Below are 25,156 nucleotides of genomic sequence, written 5' to 3'. Positions count from 1 at the left end.
GAACGGCAATCTTTCAGCCTATCGTACCTCACAGGGCTGCTTTGGGATACAAACAGAGTGCTATGCGCCTTGGAAATGTGATATGCACATGTAACAAATAAATGTATCACACACCCAATATACTTTTCCTTAAATAAGAACTTAAAACACCAAACAAGCTCCAAACCCAGGACTTACCTAAAATGTGATAGCTGGCAAGTCTGTCTGGGTCAGGTGGGAGAACCTTAGGCCTGGAGGTCAAATGTGGCCCTTTATCCATCTTCTGAACTGTCCCCAAGCCATGCCCCTCCTCCACACTCTTTTCAAAAGTTTTTGCCTGGCTGGAAAGTGCTCTTAAACTGTAAAAATGGCTCTTGCTTGCCCAGATGGAGAGAGATGCGTGTATATAAATCTCTGCCTTTGGCATACCTACAATGTGGCTTACTGTACAAAGGCAAAGAATCACACCCATAACCATACCTACTTGCCTCTGGCCCCTCTCAGCAATGCAAGTCCATGAGAGACTGATAAAAGTCCAGGATGATAAAAGTCCCCCCTCCCCCTCCCTAGACCCATTTGGTTACTTTTTGTTCTGCAATACTTTGCGGTGTTTGAAGGGCTGTGCTAGCTAATCCTATGCAGGAATTAGTCCAACCCAGTACAATGGGACTTACTCTCTAGTAAGACAGTAGCCCTGTGCTCTCTGTACACCACAGTTGTGGGTCGTGACTGAGTAGATCAGCAAATAAGTTTGGATGTCAAAGAGGGAATCTTTAAAAACAAAACTATACAGCAGGAAGAGTGTGGATTTTGGAACCACAGGTAAATAAATGCCACCTAGCAGCATTGTGTGGCCCATCAGGGGCTAAGAAATAGACGAGGCAAGGAGAGTGAATAAAGAGTAAGATAGGATTTGAGTCTTTTTCCTTAGACTGCAACACTCTCGAATCAGCCTCAGCAGCTGGGATATGAAACAGGCAATGTTCTTCCGCCTTCTTCTTGCCCATATAAAATGAAACTCCTTGGCAGCAGTAGGCATGAAAGTTATTCTTTCGAATCACAGACACACACACACACAAACATACACAAGCTTTGCATAGCTGGCATCGCCCATGTCGTTTCCTCTACGGTAGCAGCCTCAAATGAAGGCACACTGCTGTCCCCCGGCGGGGGCTCGTGGTCCTGCAGCGCCGGGTGCCGAAACTTCTGTTCCCTCATAGCGCCCCCTTTCATTTCGCATCAATCCAGTTTAAAAACACTTCTTCCCCTGTTGAGAAAGTCGGCTGTTTGCTGTCACACACACTACTACAGAGTCTTCTGCATGTATGCTGCGTCTAGGTGTGGAGCTGGAACGGCCCGGAAAACTGAGAATTCCTGGAATTCCTTTTCAACACGTGTAGGACAAGTCATAGAGAAACGTGACCATGAGCATGTGCAGAGTTCATTTCCACCGAGCGGCCCACACGCTTAAAAAGCAAGGCAGCTGGCATGCCTCCCAGGTGGCCCTGAACCCTCCTCGGTTTCTGTCCCCCCCCCCCCCGCCGCCGCCCCAGGAGTGAAGCACCGACCCCACCCACGAACGATCACCTTCGCCATATACAGTCATAAGCGCTCGCCTGACGCCCCCTCGCTCGTCCTAGAGCGTCTCGGTGCCTCGCGGGCGGGGCTGAGCCACTCCGGTTCCGCCCCAGCTGCCAACGGCGGGGCGCGGGCGGCTGACGTCACGCGCGGGCTGCGCAAGGGGCCGCTCTAGGCCAGCAGGGGGCGTGGCGCTCGGAGTACCGCGGCTTCCAGCGCCGGAGCCATGAGCGAGACAGGGCCGGCCGGGCGCTGCGGGGCGCTTCTCACTTGGGTAAGCCCGGGAGCTGGAGCGCGGGGTGCCGCCCGCCGCCGTCGCTCGGCTGATTCCCTCCACCACCTTCGTAGGGCGCCACCTCCCCCGAGTTACCCCCGCTGCCACTGCCCCCCCCCGCCCCACTGTCTTCAACAGGTGCCTTCTCGCCCGGCTTCCTCGCCCAGCCGCCTGGGATAACCTTTCCTTGGGGAAGGGAAAGAATGGCCTGCAAGGCCAAACGCGCCCCTCTTTTTTATTATTCCGGGTTAGTTTAACCCGGGATTGCCGCTCACGTTTTCTGCATTCTCACGGACGTGATTTACACCCGCTGTTCCACCCGTAAGAATTATGCACCGACAGAGGATGCGTGTGTGGGGGGTGTATGAATGTATCGTGTGCATGTAAGCACCCTGGACATCTGTAATAACCACCTGCATTGGTGAACACGGGCGGGAGGGACGTCGGTTAAAGTCCGCGGCGAAGGCCTGAACTTAGCAGCACCGGTTGCTCAGCCCCTGGAGTTCCTTCCAGGAAAGTTTTGAGGCCTCCCGGCTGCCTCCCAACTGCGCTCCTCAACTCCCAAATCCTCTTAAAAACCTCCCGGTGCCGCAAGTCTGCCTTAATGCCTCGGGCTATTTTTGTAGGCTCCACTCGACACATAGTGACTCTGCATTTGCGCTCTTTGCCCCCTGGCGCTGTGGATTTTCTCCGTTCCCTCCACCCCCCCTTTAAACTAGCTTTTTCTTTCGTGTCCAAAACTGGAATGATTAGGGCTTCCAACTGCTGGTTGCTGTGTTGCTGTTCCTTGAGATTCTGTTTCTCTGTCCTTCCACCGGAAGAATCTTTCCCCACCACCTGCTGTGCCCATCACCAAATGCTGAACAATAAAGGGTATCTGATTAATTTCCATTTTGCCAAACTCCCCAAGTAACATAATGAGAGTGAGGTTGAGAATCTAGTTCAGCCTGCTTAAAAATGTGTAGATTAGAACAAGACAGAGGTTTGTAGTTCATCAGAGGAACAAACTCAAAACAACTTGGAATGTTAAAAAGAGAAAGAGGGCAACACTTGCTCAATCTGTCGTTCAGACCTGTCTAATTGATGAGGTTAAATATATGAGAGAGCCAGAAACTGGATTATTAGAAATATATTTATATGCTACTCAACTGGGGCCCAGTTCCAAACTGGACCATTTTTCATACCATTCCTGAAATAAGGAAAAGCATTTATTTGTGTTGATTTGCTTATTTTTGAGAGAACCCTTGTGGAAGCTGCTATTTGTCCATTAATCTGATTCAGTGTTTTGAGTAGAAGATTCAGAGGTCTGACAAACGTTCATGCTTTTGGTCCACATCTGTAATAAAGTCTACAATGTCAAAACTACTGAATTGTTAAGTTCAGTTGTGTCACCTGTGAGCCAAATCAAGGTAACAGGGTTTTGTCCTATTGCGTGTGTTGAAGTAGTTTACGAATGTCAGGATACTTTTATGATAATCTACCATGCTTTGTGAATTGTTACTGTGACAACTTTAAGCATTACTCTAATTGCCACAGTCTGTACCCTTGGCATTGCATTTCTTTCTACCCCTGCTGCTTACCTCACTGCTGACTTTCTCTTTCACTCACTCCCCCCACACCGTGTGTATCTGCTAACTTGGGTTAACAATTCGTGCATCTGATGTAGTAGTCCACAAAATCTTATGCCAAGTAAATTTGTTAGGGTTGTATTCAGAATACCCTTAAATACCTCTATGTGTGAGAAGAACAACTTCTGTTTGTGCAATGATACTTCCCCCCATGTACTCCCTAAATCTGTTCTGGGAGTTCCCTCAACTCTCCAGAGCAGATTTGGGGATAGCGTGGGGGAGGGGGGGTAGAGGAGGGAAATCTTATTGCACTAGTGAAAGTCATTCCCCTCTCACAATTATTTAATTGAATACCATCCTACTTTAAAGTACCACAAGACTTTTTGTTTTTTCCATTAAGATGGTGAAGAATAAGTGGATTTTGACTCAGAAGCTTTACCAATTTGCTCCAGGAAAATATTTCTGGAAAACCTTTTCTTTTGCAATTAGAGCCAACCAGAGGGTTCTTTGAAGTATTGTGTATATATTTGAAGTATTATTTGAGTATATATTTGTGTGATACTTATATTTGTATACTTCATTATTGTCACGTTTTAGATTTAAATGATTTTTAGTTTTTTGCTGGAAAAACTAGTGTTTGAACAACTAGAGCAGCACATCCCTCTGTGCCTGACTTAAAGAATGGCCGCTTGGCTTATGAAGAGTGGCTGCTGCTCTCCAAGAGCTTCCTGGTTAGATTGCCCTATGTCCTGTTTATCACTAAAGCTGTAATGAGAAAACCTTGTTCTTCCATTGCTAATTACCTTCTCCCTAACCCACCATGCCAAAGATTCCAGATGCTTCTATCTCTGCCCAGGGCAGAAAATACTAGAGTTGTTGTTTCTAGATTCTATATGCAACAGCTGTCATACAAGGAAGGATTTTGGTATGATCAGCCTTTCGTAGCACTGCAGCAGTAAGAGAGGAGGAGCTGAACCTGTCAAGCTTGTCTCTCCTGCACAAGTATTAAAAGCACAGGAGTCTTTGTTTACGCCGAACTGAGCAGCCCTAACACCGAACTGAGCAGCCCTAACACTGTTTTTCCTCAATACCCCTGTGCCTGAGTCCACAGATGCTGTTGGGGGCTCTTGGCTAACAAGGAGGGGTCTTTTGTTTATGGGACCTGGTTATTTAGGAAATAATTTACTAATGCAAGATGGCTGGTATTTCTGCCAGATTCAGAATGGAATGGAATGCTGATTTCTCCAGTAAGAATCAGGTACCGGTATCTGTCAGCCTTGTGTGAGAAGGCTGGAGGTGGTACCCAAGCGAGATCTGATGGGAAGGTAGATGCCCATGTGCTGTAATGTTATTAGCCAGAGCTCTCAGATGGACCACTTTAGGATGCTTTCACATGGCAAGACCTGTAAAGACTGCCCCCAGCAGGAGAGACCCTTTTACTCTTAGGCATGCTAAGGTCAACTGTCAGTCGCTGACACTAAAGGAGACCTGATACTTGTGTTTATATAGGATGCAGTATCTCAGGAAAAACATCAGTACTTTACCTCATGCAGGTAGTTGATGGGACTTCCGTTAAGAGGGGTAAACAATTTGGAGAAGGTAGGCACACATGGGTTTCCTAAAATGTAAGTTTGGTCTAAACATGTTGATTCCAGTGAATAAGAGAGCTATGGGATCTGATTTTTGCACGACTGAGAGTTCAGTGTAACTTGAGAGGCTGATAATTTGACACAAATAGGACCTAATCCAATTTAAGGTATTGTCACATATCTGTTTCAGTTGAGAACCATAAGAATTAGGACATCAACCAAATGAAATTTTAAGGAGCAGGTACCCAAAATAAAGAGGAAGGTGGGGTGTTTGTGGCATTCACTGGATGTAGTGTAGCCACCATCTTCCAAACAGGGCACATTAACAATCAAAAGGAGAGCGTTGTTGAATAGCAAGGTAGGTAAGAGAAATATCTGACCCTGTAGAAAACCCCAAATTGGACTAGAAAATTCAAAGACGGAAAGCTTACTTGTTTTGGTAATCTTTTTGGTTATCATGAAAACCTTAATGTGTTGTTTCAACCTGTTAGTTGCCATTGAGGATGCAAGGTTAAAATCATAGGAAAACAAGCAGGGATGACTGTGTGCATGTTGGAGGAGAGGACCAAGGCCGCTCCTAAATCTCCTAGGTGTAAATCCTGTAGTTCTCAAGGCAGGAGGTAGCTTGGAAGACTTCTATTTCATTATACTCAAGGATGCCCTGACTGTGAGCGTGACAGCTGGGCTGCCTCTGCTTAGTGATTCATTGTGTATATCAGCGCCTTGCAGGCATGTGGGAGTACTCGTGCCGAGCTCATTGTGTGTGGGGTGAATGTGTGTGGCAGGCACTGTTGTCTTGTGGCAGACTTATCTATTGGTATAGATTTTCAAGTTTGGTTTTAAAGATCTCGGCATCTAATCACGGAGCCTAAGTACACCTAAACCTACATAGGGTTGCCACCTTCAGCCAAGATTCTTTGTAACTCCACAGTTTCCATTCTTATGGATATATTCCCATTAGATGAGTTATCCAGAAAAGGGTGTATTTTTCTTCTTTGATATTGACACTGTCACCAGCAGCCCTGACAGATTTCAGGTTGTGTCCCTCTGTAGGCTGGTTCAGAATGGGCTTCCTCTGTTCCCAGATCCAAGAATTCAGTATTTCTGCACCTAAAGTGTTCACTTGCTGATTTGATTTGTTTCCTCCAGCTGCAGACGTTTCATGTTCCATCTCCATGTGCCAAGGAACAGGATTTGGCCAGCGGGGTCACGATTGCCCAGGTGCTGCACAAAATGTGAGTGTCGTGGTGGTTATTTTAATGTGTGTTCACAAGAGTTACCATGGTCAACATGGCAAAATTCTCCCCTCACTCCCCCACAAATCTCTCTTTGATCTCTGCCCCTGGTTAGCAAGTTGACCGTTTAAGTTTGTGCTGCCAGAAATCAGAATTCCCTCCCTAATGAGTTAATTTGACAATTTGATACTAGAGAAGGACAGACAACAGCTTACTGGTAGCAGCAGGAAAGTTCCTGTGGTTGCCTTCTTTGTCACATTGGGACAATGTGAATGAAGCTGTTTGTGAGACAGAAGACAGCAGAGCTTGACTCTAGACTGGTGAAAAGCCACTATGGAATCTGTTTCACAAAGCTTATGTGCAATATCACAAAGTTGCTCAGTGTTTGATTTCCGCCTCCGAACCAAAGGCAACAGCTTTATGGTTTTCATTTCCAGAGACCCATCTTGGTTCAATGAAACCTGGCTCCTGAGGATTAAAGATGATGCCGGTGACAACTGGAGGCTGAAGGTATGAAGTGAGAATGGGGTGAGTGGTGGTCTCTAAGACCTAGATGCTTAGCAATCCCAAATACTGCCAAGAAATGAAGTCCAGAAGTCATGAGACTCTGACTTAGCAATACCTTGAAAGCAGAGTTGTTCAATTTTCAGGGTTTCTTGGTTGGCTTAGGATGATCAGCCAGCTTTGTGATCTGAAGATGAGGGTGGGATTTGGTAGAAAGGACTCTTCACCCCATTGGATGCCTGTCCTACATCAACCCTGGACTCTTCTCTCCCATCAGAGTAGTTCTGAAGATGACTGAGCATGAACAGCTTTCCCCCCCCTTTCCATACCAGCATGGGAAATATAGGAGTATTGCTCGTTGGCCTTTGGAAAGGGGAAATATAGTGGGAATGACAGATCTCAGTACTCTGACAAACCTGCACATTTATGTTCATTCATCTTCTATCTTGCCTCCAGGTGAGCAACTTGAAGAAGGTCCTGCAGAGTGTGGTGGAATACTCCCAGGATGTGAGCACCTTTTCTAGTTTGGCTTTGCTGGCATGGTGGTGATGTATTTGAGGGCATGGCCCAAGCCTCCAATGAAAGTTAAGGATCTCTGCTTAGGCAGTAGAGCAGCAGGTGAATGCTAAGCGACAAAACTCTGACAATCACTCAGCCTGGCTGTGTTGAAGCCATCACTGAAAGACGGAGCTCATGGTTCCAGTCTAACATTCTTTTTCCCCCAGGACCCACTATCCCTTTGATGGTAATTAGTTTTAGCTGGTTTTAATACTGAATTTTAGATTGTTGTAGTTTGCCCAGGGACCTGCTGGTGAAGGGTGGGTAATAAATTGAATAATGATAATAAATAATAATAGAAATAGCTCTGCTCCAGCAAAGCTGGGTAAATGTTATTGGTTCTCTATGGGTGTGCCTTTCTCTGTGTACAGAACTCCGAAGAGTGGAGTGGCAAGTGAGACTTAGACTGGAGAGATTTTGTTTCAAATCCCTGATTAACTCCAAAGCTTCCTGGGTGGTGACTTTGGGTCTACCTCTTAGCCTAATCTATGCACTCACAGGGATAAAACAGTGGGAAAACTATACAGTATATGCTACCCTGAGCTGTTTGGAGGAAGAATGGGATTGAAGTGTAGTAGTAGTGGTGGTGGTGGTGGTGGTGGTGGTGGTAGTAGTAGTAGTAAATGCTCCTTAGCACAGGCAGTCTTGCTAACAAGTCCACCCAAGTTACTAGCCCATAACTTTTTTTTTAAAAAAAATCACCTTTCCTCACATGCCTATGTAAGTCATTTATTGCCCACTGACAGAGGCTGTTGCAGTTTCAAAAGCTCCATTGTTTGGTCACTTGAAGGCTTGCCATAGACTAGTGCTGGACAAGTGGCAGATTTCAAACCTAAGATAAAGATACTGAAAAGTAACCTGTCCTCTCCCAGGTAAATTTCTGTCACAGATGCAGTGAGATAGGTGGAATAGGTGGCAGCAACAGTGAAAGGTCTGCTGGCTGTCAGAAGCTATATCCACTGCTGTCTTCTCAGGTCCTGGGCCACCAAGTCCCGGAGCAGCTGCTGCCTGATGTAGCTCTGGTTGGAGAACTGTCTGACACTGCTGAGCTGGGCAAGCTACTGCAGCTGGTGCTGGGCTGTGCCATCAGCTGTGAGAGGAAGCAAGGTATATGTATGCAAATGACAATTACGATGGGGGGGGGTGTCACAGTGGAGCTTTATAGGCATCTGTGCCATGAGGATGACTCTGCAATTGCCGCTTTAAATACCTGCCATGGGTAGGTGGGGTCTAGGAAGCATGTGCCCAACTTGTTGTGGCATTGCTGTCCTGCTTACAGGGACTTAGTTTCCCTTCATTAGTCCTCTCCATTCAGGTGGCTCTTGCCTCATTCATATAACTTCAGGATCTCCTTAAGCTGGAGCTTCCAATCTTTCTCCTTGGGTTTTCTCCTCCTGGTTTTCTTCACCCCTGATACTAGTTGGGATATCAGCCTCTTAAATCAGTTTGAGACAGAAGGAGGGTGCAGTGAGAGACAGACAGACAGACAGAGATCTGACATTCTGCCACACCCCCCAGAATACTTCATTGAACTTTGGGCCCCACTCCTGGAGGCTGTACCAACCCTCATGGCTGCATGATTTGGGGGCAGGGGAGGGAATCTGGCCAGAGAAGGAAGGAACTAGTTGGAGAGTAACTTGAGTGCCCAGCCTCATCTGTTTGCAGATCACATCCAGCAGATCATGACCCTGGAGGAATCTGTGCAGCATGTTGTTATGACAGCAATACAGGAGGTGAGTACAACTGTGTCCTGCAGCCTAGTGTGAAGCCATTAGGCTCCGGAATTGGATGCTTGCTTTGTGTTGCTAATGATCTCCCTGGTCAGGAAGTGCCCCTCATTCTCAACCTACGATCTTGCCTCTTCCCAGGTAATGATGCTACTTTCGTGCTAGTTCCCCCCCCCCCGGCCAAGTCCTGCCCACTCCCTGCTGCCAGGCCTGGTGCTCATTAGATGAAAGTTCTGAAAGATGTTCTAGTTAACCTATGCCTGCTTCCTGGAATACAGGGCTTAGAAAGTTCTGTGAGTCACCTCTATGTGACCAGTTGTTGTTGTTGTCGTTCAGTCGTGTTCGACTCTTTGTGACCCCATGGACCAGAGCATGCCAGGCATCCATATCCTCCACTGCCTTCCGCAGTTTGGCCAAACTCATGCCAGTCGCTTCGAGAACTCTGTCCAACCATCTCATCCTCTGTCGTCCCCTTCTCCTTGTGCCCTCCATCTTTCCCAACATCAGGGTCTTTTCTAGGGAGTCTTCTCTTCTCATGAGGTAGCCAAAGTACTGGAGCCTCAACTTCAGGATCTGTCCTTCTAGTGAGCACTCAGGGCTGATTTCTTTGAGAATGGATAGGTTTGATCTTCTTGCAGTCCATGGGACTCTCAAGAGTCTCCTCCAGCACCATAATTCAAAAGCATCAATTCTTCAGCGATCAGTCATCTTTATGGTCCAGCTCTCACTTCCATACATTACTACTGGGAAAACCATAGCTTTAACTATACGGACCTTTGCCGGCAAGGTGATGTCTCTGCTTTTTAAGATGCTGTCTAGGTTTGTCAATGCTTTCCTCCCAAGAAGCACACATCTTTTAATTTCGTGATTGCTGTCACCATCTGCAGTGATCATGGAGCCCAAGAAAGTAAAATCTCTCACTGCCTCCATTTCTTCCCCTTCTATTTGCCAGGAGGTGATGGGACCAGTGGCCATGATCTTAGTTTTTTTAATGTTGAGCTTCAGACCATATTTTGCGCTCTCCTCTTTCACCCTCATTAAAAGGTTCTTTAATTCCCCCTCACTTTCTGCCATCAAGGTTGTATCATCAGCATATCTGAGGTTGTTGATATTTCTTCCGGCAATCTTAATTTCGGCTTGGGATTCATCCAGTCCAGCCTTTCGCATGATGAATTCTGCATATAAGTTAAATAAGCAGGGAGACAATATACAGCCTTGTCATACTCCTTTCCCAATTTTGAACCAATCAGTTGTTCCATATCCAGTTCTAACTGTAGCTTCTTGTCCCACATAGAGATTTCTCAGGAGACAAATGAGGTGATCCGGCACTCCCATTTCTTTAAGAACTTACCATAGTTTGCTGTGGTCGACACAGTCAAATGCTTTTGCGTAGTCAATGAAGCAGAAGTAGATGTTTTTCTGGAACTCTCTAGCTTTCTCAATAATCCAGCGCATGTTTGCAATTTGGTCTCTGGTTCCTCTGCCCCTTTGAAATCCAGCTTGCACTTCTGGGAGTTCTCGGTCCACATACTGCTTAAGCCTGCCTTAAAGAATTTTAAGCATAACCTTGCTAGCGTGTGAAATGAGTGCAATTGTGCGGTAGTTGGAGCATTCTTTGGCACTGCCCTTCTTTGGGATTGGGATGTAGACTGATCTTCTCCAGTCCTCTGGCCACTGCTGCGTTTTCCAAACTTGCTGGCATATTGAGTGTAGCACCTTAACAGCATCATCCTTTAGAATTTTAAATAATTCAGCTGGAATATCATCACCTCCACTGGCCTTGTTATTAGCAGTGCTTTCTAAGGCCCATTTGACTTCACTCTCCAGGATGCCTGCCTCAAGGTCAGCAACCACACTACCTAGGGTGTACGAGACCTCCATATATTTCTGGTATAATTCCTCTGTGTATTCTTGCCACCTCTTCTTGATGTATTTTGCTTCTGTTAGGTCCTTCCCACTTTTGGTGACCAGTTACCAAACCTCTTTGTCTTTTGCAGCTCTTAAACAAAGATTCATCGGACACACTGAGCTCAGAGACTTATGGGAACTTTGACAGCCAGGTACTTGTGATATATATTAAGAGTGGGTGGGCAGCATGAGCCCTAATGATGCAAATTCAATAGATGTAGGCTGAGCAGGAATGGAGAAAGAGGTCCTTTTTTTTGGTGGGGCCAGATGAGGTAATGCAAAGGAAGAAAGCTAGGCTTGGGCTACTATGAGTGGCTTGTATTGCTCAGTGTCTGTGGTAGTATATAGACTTCTATTCACTGACTGATTGACTCCTTGTACCTTTCCGGTTTTCCCTTGCAGTCCAGGAAGTATTACTTCCTCAGTGATGACCTAGAGGAGACGGATGACATGCGCCAGCGCTGCCATGACCTAGAGCAGCAGGTGGGTGCCTCTTGGGAGCCAAGAATATTGGAGGTGGAAACCAGCTCTGTTTGCTGTGGTTTAAAAGGAGGTTCCTCAATGTGCATCAGATGGTGGAAGCCAGGAGACTGTTCATAGGAACAATGGAAAAAAACTGAGCACCATCAGGTCTCCAGTGGGTTCTGCCCTTCCTCGGAAGTTATGGGGAAGTATATATCAGGGGTAGGGAACCTGTTGTCTCGTAACGTTTGGTTGACTGCATTGTCTGTCACATCTGAGCATTAGCCATGCTGGCTGGGGCTGATGAGAGATAGGATTCCCCACCCCTGGTATATATTCTGTGCTGGAATTTTGCAGGAGTCCTGACATTCCATTTCTGAACTGCTATCTTGATTACAATCCTTTCTCTCTCCTTTCCTCCCTGCCTGCCTCTCCATATTGCACAGCTCCATGTGCACTGAGTTGGTGGTGTTTGGGGACTGGGCCTGTTCTGGGCATTTGGATATTGTGTCTTTGCTTATATGAAGGCAAGGTGAGGGCCTGCCTTCCTTTCCTCCCTCATGCAGTCCAGCTTCCAGGGTGGGGTGGGAAGTGCAGTTCTTTGTGGATGGTGTGAGCTTGCTGGGCTGCATGGAGACAGCTGGGCTTGGCTGCAGTGTGGTGTGCGAGTCCGTGTCCCTCCTCCTAATGCACAGCTGTTCTTTCCCTCATTGTTTTTGAGATTGCTGTGGACAAAGAACAAGACCAGCTTGGTAGTTCTGGGGCTGACCTTGGATTCAGTGGTCCTGGGCTTTATGCCTCTTTTTACCTGTTAAAGCCATATGAACAAGACGGGTGTCCAGCAGAGGGGCTAAATTTAAAGAGCAGACAGTGCAACTGTGGATATTTTGGATATTGCGGAAGGGTGGGTTGTGGGGGGACCTGAGAAAGGATAGGCTGATCTCACTCCCTTTACAAAAACAAACCCTTTACTCCTCCAAGGTGCTAAAGTGCCCCTGGAGATGCAGCCCCCTTCAAGAAGGTGAGTGTCTTCCCTCTTCCCATGCTCTTGCCTATGATAGCAGACCTGCTCACCCAGCAGTGGAGCCCCATGCCTGGTGGGGCCAGCCTAACTTCCTTGCATGAGCATGTGCCATGTTGACAAGTTAACAACTGCTTGAGAGTGTTGGAGGAGTTGCTTGCACCCAGTACAGAAGCAGGGTTGGGCCTGGCCTGAGTTTAAAGTGCTTTCAGACTCTGTTCTAATACAGCTACGAATCCACATTTCCGCATTCTAGGTTCTAAACTGCATATGAAGATTCTGGAATCACTTAGGTGTAGAGGATGTATATACAGGCTGAGGGGTTTTTTGTGGCCTCTTCATTTGGCAGCATTTAATCTTCTTGGCAATTCTGGATCCCTGCAGCAGGTGGGTAGGTGCCTGTAATGAAGTTTTTGCTTCCATTCAGGGAGCATAGGTCCTTGGCAAAAAGTCTGCCAGATTTGCAGAGAGAGGAAGTGAACTTGCTTGCTAACAGTTCCTTTCAGTAGCTCACACATGCTTTAGTAGTACCTGCGTGGATGATAAAAATTCCTTCCCGCCAAATGAGCTGGTGCAAGAGGAGTCCTGATGAGGCTAATTTCAATAGCTGCTGTGCGTGTTGGGGCAGCAGGAGGCCAGCTGTAGACATTATTTTGCACATGCATGCAAATGTCTGTTAAACCTACTCTGTACCCACTGTATGGTTCCATAGTTTTGCAAAATCTGGGGAAAAGTCTGCTAGAGCAACAAAAGGAACCGATTACTTGTGGCCACATGTAGCAATTTGATAGAGAGTGGGAGAGCAGGATTCTCTTCAGCCTGCTTAAAGCCAAGGGAAAGAAGTGAACAGCCAAGACTTAAGGAGCTAAGCTTCCGCTCCCCCCCCCCTTTTCTAGGGCACTAGTAGAATGAGGTTGAATGTCACAGGTGGTTGGGCTCATGAAGGACTTGGTAGAATCCGCAAAGTTCTTAGCTGGTCTTAGAGCTCCGTTACTTAGAAACAAGTCTTCCTCCTCCCTTCTCTCAGATCTCCATCCTGGTGGAAGAAAAGAATACTTTGGCACTAGAGAACAAGAGTCTCCGGGAGCAGAAAAGCTCCCTTGAGTCAGATGCTGCTGGGCTCACTGGCAAGAAGTTGCTTCTGCTTCAAACCCAGATAGAGCAGCTGCAAGAGGAGAACTTCCGGTAAGGCAGATACTGGGGTGGGGAGGTTATATTGCCCTCTGGACAATGTGCCCAAAAGCAGTGGAGTCCAGAGAATAATTAGAAGAAAAGTCTGGCTAACTAGATGTATTTTGGCCAGGCTGGAAAGCAGCAGAGATGACTTCCGAGTGCGCTGTGAAGATCTCGAAAAGGAAGTGCTGGAGCTTCAACACCGCAATGAGGAGCTGACCAGCCTGGCTGAGGAAGCCCAAGCACTGAAAGACGAGATGGATGTGTTGCGGTGAGTGTGCCTCAATGCAAGAACTGTGAATATACCTTTCATTTTTGTGGTTATGTGTTACGGCTTGTGAAGCAGCCCATGGTCCAGCCTGGGCCTGCTGGGTGTCAAAACTCCACATTTGTGAATCTTGGGCCTCAGGTGTGCTGTAGGCAAACCTCCCACTGCAGCTGCTGACTAACAAGAGATCTGCTTCTCTGCATATTTGGACACTCTTAAGTAGACAGTCCGTTTTTGCACACATCCTTAAGTTTAACGTGGTGATCTTTGCCACTGAAAAGGCAGAGCAACAGATTCCCAAACAGCCACTGATGGTTGAATGCAGCTATGGAGAAGAGTTGACAGTCCCATCAGAGGGTTTGTGGGTGGCTCATGCCTATACACTGGAGCCCTGATGAATGCTGTCTCTCTTCCAATGCTTGAAGTTCTGGAAAAGCAGAAGCAAATTAGTCCAGGAGTTTTGAGTGAATATGTGGAATGTGGCTTCTTACTTGGAATCCAATTAGTACTGCTGAATAATCAAAATCTCTGCCATCTGGAATTTGGTGGAAGTGAGGCAGCTTGTGTGTAAATAATTTGGTTTAATTGAGAATGTTAGTAGTTCTAGGGGGTTGGGTTTCTGTGCTGGAACAGCATTCATTACAGTCTCACTATTACCAGGCTTCCTTTTCCCGTGTTTGTGAGTTTTGTATAAAGCATGCTGTTAGGTAACTAAACACAGATTTCATTTTTTTGCTATACATTAAAGCAAACTCAAGTTTTGTTGTAACTTGTAACCTGTCAATTTTTGGACTGTTTCACACAGAAATGTAGACATAGTGCTTCAGTTCTAGAATAGATGCACTGACCCATAACTTCATGTGATGTAAAAGAGTGTCAGCAAGCCTTGGGCTTTCATGCATCCTCTTCTACCACATCCCAGTGGCTGGAAGGAGAAGTGGGGAATCGTCTGCTTTACTATTTGTTTGTTATGTCCAAACCAACAAAGGACAGTTACCATTTGACTATAACTTGTTTGCAACAAGCCAACTTAGAATGTTTGCCTTAAGATGCATGGGATACTTGTTGCTTATCCATTATTGTTTCAGTTTTTGGCACCCTTTGACCTTACTGCAGCAATTCCTATTTACATAGTAGTTTTCTATAGCTGATAGAGTTACCTTCTGTCCCTCCACTTTTTATCCAATAAAGTCAGAGTTACCTGACATTCAAAGCTGTAAAAGATACCTATACTTATATCGATATCCTGCTGTTCTGCAGTCACTCCTCAGACAAGGTGGGACGGCTGGAGGCTATGGTGGACTCCTACAAGAAGAAGCTGGAAGACCTGGGTGACCTGCGGCGGCAGGTTCGGCTGCTTGAGGAAAGAAACACCGTCTACATGCAGCGCACTTGTGAGCTGGAGGAGGAGCTTCGGCGTGCGAATGCTGTCCGTGTGCAGCTGGAGGCACATAAGAGACAGGTGAGTTGTTGATAATAGAGGACGCATTTGAGCAGACTGCAGCCTTCAGAATGCACTTGCAATACTCTGTCCTGAAGGGATCCTAAAAATAGATTGGAGCACCATTGGAGCCAGAAAGGCAAAACCCATTTGACCAGGATTGACTTGGTAGCTGTAGCTGTGCTGTGGCTTTGCAGGCAGAACAACAGTCTCAAACAGTCTTGTACTCTTGGTGTTTGGGAGGACTTCAGTACTAAACACAGATTCAAGACAACCTGTAATGAAAAACAGCGATGCTGATTGTTTTGCAGCAGGAGAGGAGTGCAAAGATAATAAGCACAGCAAACCCCCATTCTACCCTCCTCCAGGTGCAAGAGCTCCACAGCAAACATGCAGATGAGGCTTTGAAGGCAGAGAAATGGCAGTTTGAGTTCAAGAACCTCAAGGAGAAGTTTGAGGCCCTGGTCAAAGAAAAAGAGGTAATGCAGAACTTGTACCACAAGATGATGATGAGTGTTTCCTTTGGCTTACAGGTGAAGACCTAGTCCAGGAGTATGGGAGTTTTTTCAGCTTGAGGGCCACATCCTCTCATGGGCAGCCTTATGGAGGTTGCATGCAAGTGTGGGTGGGGCCAGAGGGGAAAGTGGGTGGAGCAATGGATGTTTCATTGAAGGGCTACATTCTGGCCGCGCAAATGCTCAAGCTTGGTGGTGGGTGGTTGTGTATAGATATAGGTATGTCCATACAAATATTTTTATATATGCACACAAATGCACCATGCTCACGTACCTACCCATCCGTTATCACAGTTCAATGATTCATTCCAGCCTGGTAAAGGAGGGCACAGAGCAGGCCTGGAGAGCGTGTGAGGCGAGTCCCAAATGTCAGAGAGCCTTGAAGGCTGCATTTGGCCTGCGATTCTTTACTCCTAGTCTTGTGGCGAGAATAGGGAAATCTGGTAGGAGTAGCATCTAGTTTCTGTTACTTGGACAATGTAGTACAATAAGACATCAGCCCACCATAGCTTAAGTGGTCCTTTTCCTGGAGTGATTCCTGACTCTTTTTCCCTTAGAGGCTGATTGAAGAGCGGGATGCCTTACGGGAAGCCAATGAAGAACTGCGATGTGCTCAGGTGCAGCAGAAATTCCTAAACCAAGCAGGTGAGTATCAGAATTCTTCCCCACCCCAATGAAATCTAATAAAGTCTGCCTCAGAACAAAGATTGGAAGTTGAGGAGAAAAGGGACATGTCTTTGTGTTGACAGGGCCAAGTGCACTCGAGTTACAGTGAACTAGCAGCCAACTACGTTTAACATTTGTTAATATGCAAAGAGCCACAGCTAGAGATGGGGAAGCTGCCTGCATGCTGCAATCATTAGAGGAGATTTGTTCCATCTGAAATGCACAGAGGGGGGTAGGAGCTAGGGCCACCTTGGTGGTAGTGCCCAGAGTATGGAATTGTGTTGCAGGAAATCCAACTAAACCGTTCTTTGTGCATTTAGGTGTTGATTTAAGAGCATATTGTTTAGACATTTATTTTATTCAAATGTCCTTTAATTTGATTTAGTTGCTGATTGAGTGTTGTGCTTCCGTTTTACGATTCCTTTTTGGTTGTTATGGCTGTTTTTTGCAAATGTATTTTATATTTTTTTACTATGGTTATTTACACCTGAAGATTCCATTTGGGATGGAAGGTAAAGGTAAAGGGACCCCTGACCATTAGGTCCAGTTGCGGAGGACTCTGGGGTTGCGGCGCTCATCCCGCTTTACTGGCTGAGGGAGCCGGCGTACAGCTTCCGGGTCATGTGACCAGCATGACTAAGCCGCTTCTGGCAAACCAGAGCAGCGCACGGAAACGCCGTTTACCTTCCCGTCGGAGTGGCACCTATTTATCTACAGTGGTACCCCGTGTTACGCACGCAATCCGTTCTGGATCGCACTACGTAACACAGGCGTGCTTAACACGAACACCCGGGGAGGGGAAGAAAAAACCCGGAAGTTTGCACGTTTTTGCGCACCCGTGCATCACGCACGCTCCAGGGAGGACTTGCGAATCGCGGAGGTCCGTTAGTCGAACGTACGCAACATGGAGCATACGCAACTCGAGTTATGACTGTACTTGCACTGGTGTGCTTTCAAACTGCTAGGTTGGCAGGAGCAGGGACCGGGCAACGGGAGCTCACCCCGTCGCAGGGATTTGAACCGCTGACCTTCTGATCGGCAAGCCCTAGGCTCTGTGGTTTAGACCACAGCGCCACCCGCATCCCTGTTTGGGATGGAAGGATGCAGTAAAAATAAATGAATTAAATGCTGTCATTTTCATTTTTAAGAACTTTCTACAGACATGGAAAGAGGGATTCCCTTATCTGTTAGCTTCCTTAGAAGCCATAGGGAGGGCTGAGAGGGTAGGATTTTAATGGATTGGACTGTTTTTATAAGCTGGACGGATAGCTCAGTCGGTAGAGCCCGAGACTCAGGGCCATGAGCTCGAGCCCTACATTGGGCAAAAGATTCCTGCATTGCAGGGGGTTGAACTGGATGACCCTTGTGGTCCCTTCCAACTCTACAGCTCTACGAGCAGCTATATGGAACAACTTGTTTACTGTTTTATTTTAATTAATTTTTATTATGTAATTTATTATCTTAACTGTTCCGATATGTAAATCACCCTAGGATCTCTTTTAATGAAGGGCGGTAAAGAAATTATATAAATTAAATTTTAGGCTACGCCTGATAGGATCTCACACACCTATCTCCCAAGAGCTTTGCCTACAGCCTGTGTGTGTGCTTGGTCTGTCATGCGGTTGCCTGAACCAACTTGTAGGGGAAGACCTTGTATTATGGTTGGCTGCTGCCTGAAGTGAGGTTACCAGTTTCACCTCCCATCTCTGGGTGGCTTTTCCCAGCCTTCATTCTTCTCCTGTTTAAATGTATTTCTTTTGATGTGATAGATGCCAGTGTGGACCATGTTTTGCTTAATACTGCTGGGACCCATAACTGCACTTTTATTGCTCCAACTCAGGGTAGATGAGTTGTCTGGCCCTGACTAGGCCAAGAGACATGGAAAGCTTGAGTGATCCCATCTTAGAGGGTAGTGCTTTATAGCAAGGTAGTATTTGGGAACAATCTGCTCCCCTCTTCCAACAACACCTGTACCTTTGGGTAGAAAGCCAGAGTAAAAATAAATGTATATTCTGTTTCTTTTCTCCCCCTCTTGCAGATACCATCCTAGAAGAAATTGCCTCTCCTGTGGATAATTTAGCAGCTGAGATTATGCCAGCAGAACTCAAGTAAAGTTTGCCTCCTTGGGGGTCCTGTCTTGGAGACAGAAGGGCAAAAGCCAATGGGGCCTATTTGAAATTGGGGACTTGCTGTTATTCATAATTATACTTGATTACTTCCATCAGCCAGAGGTTGGAGTCAATGTTACCCTGGTGTCCTTTTGGTGATAAAGAGAAGGTGGTGGTGGGGTGTTATCCTGGATTTATTTTTTCTGATATTGTAGATGAAACAAGTGTCATCCCAAGATCACCTTCAGTTTGTTTGCTTAAGCCTGTACCCCAGTTTTCTGCTTCATACAGCCACGAGATAAATTCTTAAAAAGGTCAGGCTTTAAGTGAATGCTCCTAATGTATATGATAATGATACAGCACAGTAATCTCTATTAATACTGTGTATCCCAAAATGCATTGCTCTGCTTTGGCCCCCAATTCAAAAGATTGCATCCTCTCTATGAGCTGTTCTGCCTTTTAGTACAGCTTTTAGGGTTGGGAGTGGAGGAAAGATTCAAGAATGGGCTCACATGAAGCGGGGTATGGGGGGGGGTTGGGCTGGGAAGTGGTGGTGGTCCACAACATTGGATAACGCCCCAGCTAGTAATCATAACATTTTGTGTTTCTTGCGGTCAGGGAGACCATTGTGCGGCTGCAGCATGAGAACAAGATGTTATGTGCACAAGAGCTGTCCTATCGGCTGCAGCAGACTGAATTGCAGGGGCTGCTGGAGGAATCTAACCGTACTAAGAACCAGCTAGAGGCACAGCAAAGGTATCCAATAAGCTGGAAAGTTTGCAGTTTGTCTCCACTGGTCTTAGGAGATCCAACCTGCCTTCTCCAGTCCCTCTTAACCTTTGACCAGCTATTAAATTTGCAATTCTAATTTAGAATTATTTTTATTCACTGTTCTTCCTCTTATCTGGTAGGCAATATTCTACCTCCTGTTCTAAAAACCAGTGGGGAAACTCTTACTGTTGACCCATCAAGTGAAACCATGTTTGCATGGTCAACTGGGGAGTGTCCTTGAGCTCAAGCACTGTTTGCATGATCTACTAGGAATGTTAAACTAACATTTTTTTAAAAATAGAATTTTGTCCTAGCTTACCTTTGTTAACTAGTGAGGGGCAAGCTCCCTTCTCTCATTGTCCTGGCTCAGAAATAAACAGAGCCATTTGAAGCTGTACTACTTATCACAGTAGTTTTTTGCTAGGCACCATATGTACTGACAGTCCTGTGGACTTTGTTGCTGCTTGCAGCTGGCTTTTCTCTTGCCTGTTTTAATTTGATTTGCCCTTCTCTCTATCCAGACTGAGCCAGCAACAGATCACTGAGCTCAAGGTGCAAGTAGAGGAGCTGCAACGGGCCCTCCAGGAGCAAGGAAGCAAAGCAGAAGATGTGAGTTTGCTTGAGAAAAGAGGGTTCTGTGAGGCCTTGTCAGAGTCAGGCTCACAGGGAGGTTTTGAAGGAGATTTTCACAGGGGCTGGTGGTGTCTACTCTCAGCCTGAATCCGGACTGTCTTACACTGGAATAAACCCACCTGTCAGTTTCTCAATGGAGACTTTAAACCAAGACAAAACAAAGGTGCTGGGCTGTACGAGATCTTTGTTGCAACACCCAGTCTAGGATTGTGTGCGCTCTGTGTACTAAGTGGGGGAACTCTGCCTGTATATTGGCAGTTTTTAGCCTCCCAAATTACCTTGGGGCTCGAAACAATGAAAAAGGAGTGGAGTTAATCCTCAGATACTGACTGCTGCTTGACAGGATTGCTATAATGTGGGTGGTAGAGATTCCTTGAACATATATATTCCATGATAAGGCTACACTTGTGGGTCTTAGGAGCTGCTAAATTGCAGTTTATGGTAGCTATGCTGGACAAAGGAGTGCTATTTGGCTAAAAAAACCTTTTTTCTCAGGTTTGGGGGCTTGTTGCCTATTGGGGAGGGAGAGCAAGAACTCGCAGGCTGTAACTGTAGTTTTGCCCCAGTTTGAGAGCCTTGTGTCCCCTCTCCTGTGGCCTGTTCTAATGTTCACCATGACCTTCTGCCCAGACCTCTTTTCCTCCTCTCTTCCCTAATCTCACTATGCTAACAGCCCTCTCTTTCTCCCTTCTGACTTGCTGGCTGTCCTGTCCAGGCCATTGTAAGTACTTTCACATTCTGTGTTGCTTCTACCATCTAACCTACTCCACTGCAAACTCACTGTTGCTTCCCTTCTGTCTTTGCTTGGTTCTTGGCGCGTCAAAGACAAGGGGCTGCTCTGGGTTCACCTGCCAAGAGCTGCTAAGGGGCCTGCATATTCTGAAGGTTTAGAGGAGCACAAGTTCAGTTTTCTTAGTACAGAAGGGAAGCTGGGAATCAGAGGTGCTGTTTTGAATTGGTAATTTCTGTTTCAAACGGCATTCTGATAATCTGAAAAGGTAGGAGCTTTCTAGATTTGTTTCTGAATTGGTGCAAAGTAGTTAACTGTACCAACATCTAGTAGGAGATGTGCTCTCTCCTGCACAATCAGTAACTGTTCATGTTACTGCCCTGTGAGTCTTGTATATTAATAAGTCCGTAAACAATTATGGTTCAGCATTTTCAAAAGGGAGGTTGCTTCCCTACTGGGATAATTGAAAAGGAAGTAGAGAAAAAACTTCCCAATGGTTGAGAGCCTTTAGGTTGGAGGTGAAAGAGAAATGCTGTTGATGTGACATTGAGCAACGTAAACCAACATTTGCATACCTAGTAAAAGCTGTAGTAAATCTTGAAAAGTAAATTGCTTTTTTTACTGCCAAAGATGGGAGTGAGGTTTGAATGCATGAATGGATTAGTAACTGGTATAGAAAGGCCTTTTGTTTTTTAGACTGCAGCCTTATTAATTGACAGCAGGATTGACCGTCGAGTTGAGCCACTGGCTGTGTTTAGTTCACTTACTGTATACTGGATATTTTTATCCCCCACTGTCATGCCAGCATAGACAACCATGTTTGCAGAACTGAATGGAATTCTCTGTTCCATTTTAAGCGTGCTTCTGAGTCAGCAGCATCCCAGTTTAACTTTCCTAGCTCATGAAGACAAATCTGAACTGAAACCTTGAACTCCTGGTGCCCCCAGAATGAATCCTTCAAAGCCAGCAAATTTATGCATAACCTGAGTGCAGGAGGTCTTAGGAGTACAGGGTACACTACAGCTACACAGGTTTTAGCATTCTGTGTAAGATATACTGAACATAACACCAGCTCACTCTAGTGGTCAGATGATGACAACAACAGCAGCTTAGCTAATTGATCTGCAAACAAAATAAAAATCCTAAGCAGTCATTTCTCTCTCTTTTTAGTCTTCTCTCCTACAGAAGAAGCTGGAGGAGCACCTGTAAGTGATTCAATTCAGTTTGAGGGACAGGGTTGGAAAGGGCTAAAGTTCACTTGGTTTTCTTTGTTGCATTTGATGAATGCATATCTGGGGTTGAAACAAAATATTAAAAAAAAATTCCTTCCAGTAGCACCTTAGAGACCAACTAAGTTTGTTATTGAAATGAGCTTTCTGGGGTTGTCATGGGTCCAGTTGTGCTACTTAGCAACATATTGATGCTGTCACACAATACACAGCAGGGCTTTGGTTCCATGCCCTTCAGGTTTCTGGTCCTTATTCTTCAAGACACCTGCATGCCTAGCTTCTGTTTCTATTTCTGTTTCCTGGTCAGAGAGAAATTGCATGAGGCCCATGCAGAGCTTCAGAAGAAGAAGGAATGCCTTGATGAATTGGAGCCAAAAGTGGACAGCAACAGTAAGTGGGTGGATGACAGATCCATTGCTTTAGGAGTCTCAACCAAGCCCAACCTTTGCTGGGTACCAGAATGGGATGGGCTGGGCTACCCAGAAATCAGAAGACCTTGTAGAGCATAGAGTGAAGATTCTTGCTACTCCATCTGTCCCCTCTCCACATTTCGGGGTCAGGACAGCATTGATGTCCCCGCCTTTCTCAACAGCTGCCAAGAAGATTGATGAACTGCAGCAGTCTTTGAAGAAGAAAGATGAAGATATGAGAGCCATGGAGGAACGATACAAGCGTTATATGGACAAAGCCTGCACAGTAAGTCAAGTCTTTCCAGTGCCTTTTGCCACTGCACATGCATACATTGGCAAAGCCTCACTAAATGGCTTTGTATATCATACACACTTTCCTGCAGTCAGTGTGATTCAGTAAGCAATGTTGCTTCGGGGCCTTTCTAGTAGCTAAATGGTCTTGGCCTCCCAAAGCTAAGTGATTATGGAAGATCTCTCTCTATCCTTTCACAGGTCATCAAGAAGCTGGATCCCAAGCAGCAGCCTCATGGAGTTCCACTGGAGATCCAGGCTTTGAAAAACCAGCTGCATGAAAAGGATAAGAAAATCAACCACCTGGAGGTGAGCTCCTCTTCCTCTTTCGAGGATGAGGGTTGCAGCTTCACTTACATAAGAACCTGCCTTATTAGGCCAAAGGCCCCTCTAGTTAAACAATGGAATTTGCTCCCATGAGAGGCAGTAATGGCCACCAAAATTTGATGGCTTTAAATGAGGACTAGGCTATCAGCGGTTACTCACCATGATGGCTATGTATTACTTCCATTGTTGGAAGGAGTGTGCTTCTGAATACCAGTTGCTGGAAACTGCAGGAAGGGACACTGCTGTTGTGCTGTGGTCCTGCTCACAGGCTGCCCAAGGGCATCTGGTGGGCCACTGGCCTGATCCAGCAGGGCTATTCTTATTATAACAAGTTTCCAAAATTAACAAGTATGTGCGCACAGCAGCCCTCTTACCCATAAGCTACAGGTGTCTTGGGTACAGCGGTACCTCTGGTTACGAACGGTTCCGTTTTGGAGCCCCGTTCATAACCTGAAAGGTCCGCAACTTGAAGCGCCGCATGCGCGTGACGTCATTTTTCGCGTCTGCGCATGCACGAACCGCTGAACCTGGAAGTAACCCATTCTGGTACTTTCGGGCTCGGCGCGTTCATAACCCGTGACGAACGCAACACGCAGTGTTCGTAACACGAGGTACGACTGTATAATGCATTAATTCCTTATCTTCCCAAAGTCAATATAAATTATTACAGATTAGTTTGCTATGCATTGCCTGTTTCGACCACCCTGTTAGCAGCTCAGGTAGTTTTCTTTCTGTTGTCCTTACTTTGCTTTCAGTTGGGATCAAATTGGTAGACTGAGGTCCTGCACATCTATATATCAAAAAGGAAGAGCTACACTTCTCATCTGCCCCTCTGTTTTGGTTGGCCTTGGCAACATAAGCCTGGGGACTTCCATAATCCCCCCCAACACACACACACACAGAGAGAGAGAGAGAGAGAGAGAGAGAGAGAGAGAGAGAGAGAGCGCCTTGGGGTTTAGCAGCATGACCACTTACCTCCTTTTTCCTCTGTGCTTCATCTCATTAGTCGGATTTTGAGAAGACAAAATCTCAGCAGGAACAAGAAGAGAAACTCATCATCACTGCTTGGTATAACATGGTGAGTTTGAAATGGACTTGGCATAAATAGAGGTGCATGTACTGATGCAGGGGTGTGAGAGAAGGTTGGCACACTGCTTTGCAGGAGAACATGGGCTCTGAATGCATACAGGCAGGCAGTATGCATAACTGCTGTGGAGCTTAACATCCTGAGAATCTCTTACTTTTTCTAACTATTTTGGTACTAGACATGTTTTGCAGCTGCTAAACACTGCTGAGTAAAATGTCTGAAGTTGGGCTCTTTACAGTAGATCATTTTGATGATCCTGTATATGTCTGGATCACAGAACATGGCCTTTTTGAATTCAGACCTTCGTGTCTTCTGAGGAAGAACAGTGAAGAACCCTCCATCTCCATCCAAGAGTCTGCCGGCTCAAGCCAAATATTTCTTTCCTTTCCCACTGCAGGGCCTGGCGCTGCACCAGCGGGCTACAGAGGAGCGGTCATCCACCTCTACACCAGTCCAGTCCTTCTTGGCCCAGCAAAGATTGGCCACCAATACTCGACGGGGCCACCTGAGCCGAGCTCAACCCTTGCTGCTTCGATACGTTGGTACAGACAAACCTCAGTTGTCCTGATCTGGAAAAGCTGTCCTGTGGATCTTCTAGAGAATGCTCACTTCCCAGGGGGGAGTGAAATCGGAATACCTGTTATGCAGTGGTACTTCCTCTGGAAACCCCCATTTTATCCCTATTGTTGAAATTCATTCTCTGATACTAAAGATTATTCCTATGCCCAACTGTAGTGCTTGTTTTTTAAAAAAATGAGGAATCTTGAGCAGCAAGGAGCTGGATATCCCATTTTCATTGCAGACCTACATGTTCCCTCTTCCACCGCAGTTGGGAGCTGTTGCATGGCAGTACCCTGGGTGATGGAGAGGTATCCTTCAACAGTGTTCCTTACCAACCTCTCCTCTTAAAATTCTGCTTTTGTACATAGTTTCTGTATAGCCCTGTTCCCCGCCATTTAAAAATTTTCTTTACCTAATGATGTCATCTGCAGAGGGTACGGAGGGAATATTTTTACTGCAATTCACATCTCCCCTTATGGTATCGGCCTCAGTCTTGGGTATTTTTTGGGGCGATGAATGCATAAGGATGAGATGGCTGCTTTG

At 46.1% G+C, this 25,156-nt stretch overlaps 1 protein-coding gene across 3 annotated transcripts; it reads left to right on the top strand.

Moving 5' to 3' along the window:
* The first annotated feature begins 1,704 nt into the window (after positions 1 to 1,704).
* HOOK2 (hook microtubule tethering protein 2) lies at positions 1,705 to 24,781 on the top strand. 3 transcript variants are annotated; one of them, XM_033139785.1, is made up of 23 exons: positions 1,705 to 1,831; positions 6,138 to 6,223; positions 6,661 to 6,733; positions 7,184 to 7,234; positions 8,260 to 8,392; positions 8,951 to 9,018; positions 11,010 to 11,072; positions 11,323 to 11,403; positions 13,431 to 13,588; positions 13,707 to 13,847; positions 15,105 to 15,306; positions 15,654 to 15,764; positions 16,358 to 16,445; positions 18,505 to 18,574; positions 19,193 to 19,330; positions 19,867 to 19,954; positions 20,694 to 20,699; positions 21,879 to 21,913; positions 22,245 to 22,327; positions 22,530 to 22,633; positions 22,840 to 22,947; positions 23,972 to 24,043; positions 24,450 to 24,781. In XM_033139785.1, the coding sequence occupies exons 1-23, from the start codon at positions 1,784 to 1,786 to the stop codon at positions 24,618 to 24,620; spliced, it is 2,178 nt and encodes a 725-aa protein (XP_032995676.1). In that variant the 5' UTR covers positions 1,705 to 1,783; the 3' UTR covers positions 24,621 to 24,781. The 3 variants fall into 3 exon arrangements, with proteins under 3 accessions (XP_032995676.1, XP_032995677.1, XP_032995678.1); XM_033139786.1 differs by lacking the exon at positions 20,694 to 20,699; XM_033139787.1 differs by lacking the exons at positions 1,705 to 1,831; positions 6,138 to 6,223; positions 6,661 to 6,733; positions 8,260 to 8,392 and having other exon boundaries at positions 7,210 to 7,234.
* Positions 24,782 to 25,156: the final 375 nt, after the last annotated feature.

Source organism: Lacerta agilis, chromosome 2 (assembly GCF_009819535.1).
Source record: "Lacerta agilis isolate rLacAgi1 chromosome 2, rLacAgi1.pri, whole genome shotgun sequence".
Taxonomy (NCBI): Eukaryota; Metazoa; Chordata; class Lepidosauria; order Squamata; family Lacertidae; genus Lacerta; species Lacerta agilis.
The sequence above is the reverse complement of the archived record's forward strand: the minus strand, read 5'-3'. Positions and strand labels throughout refer to the sequence as shown.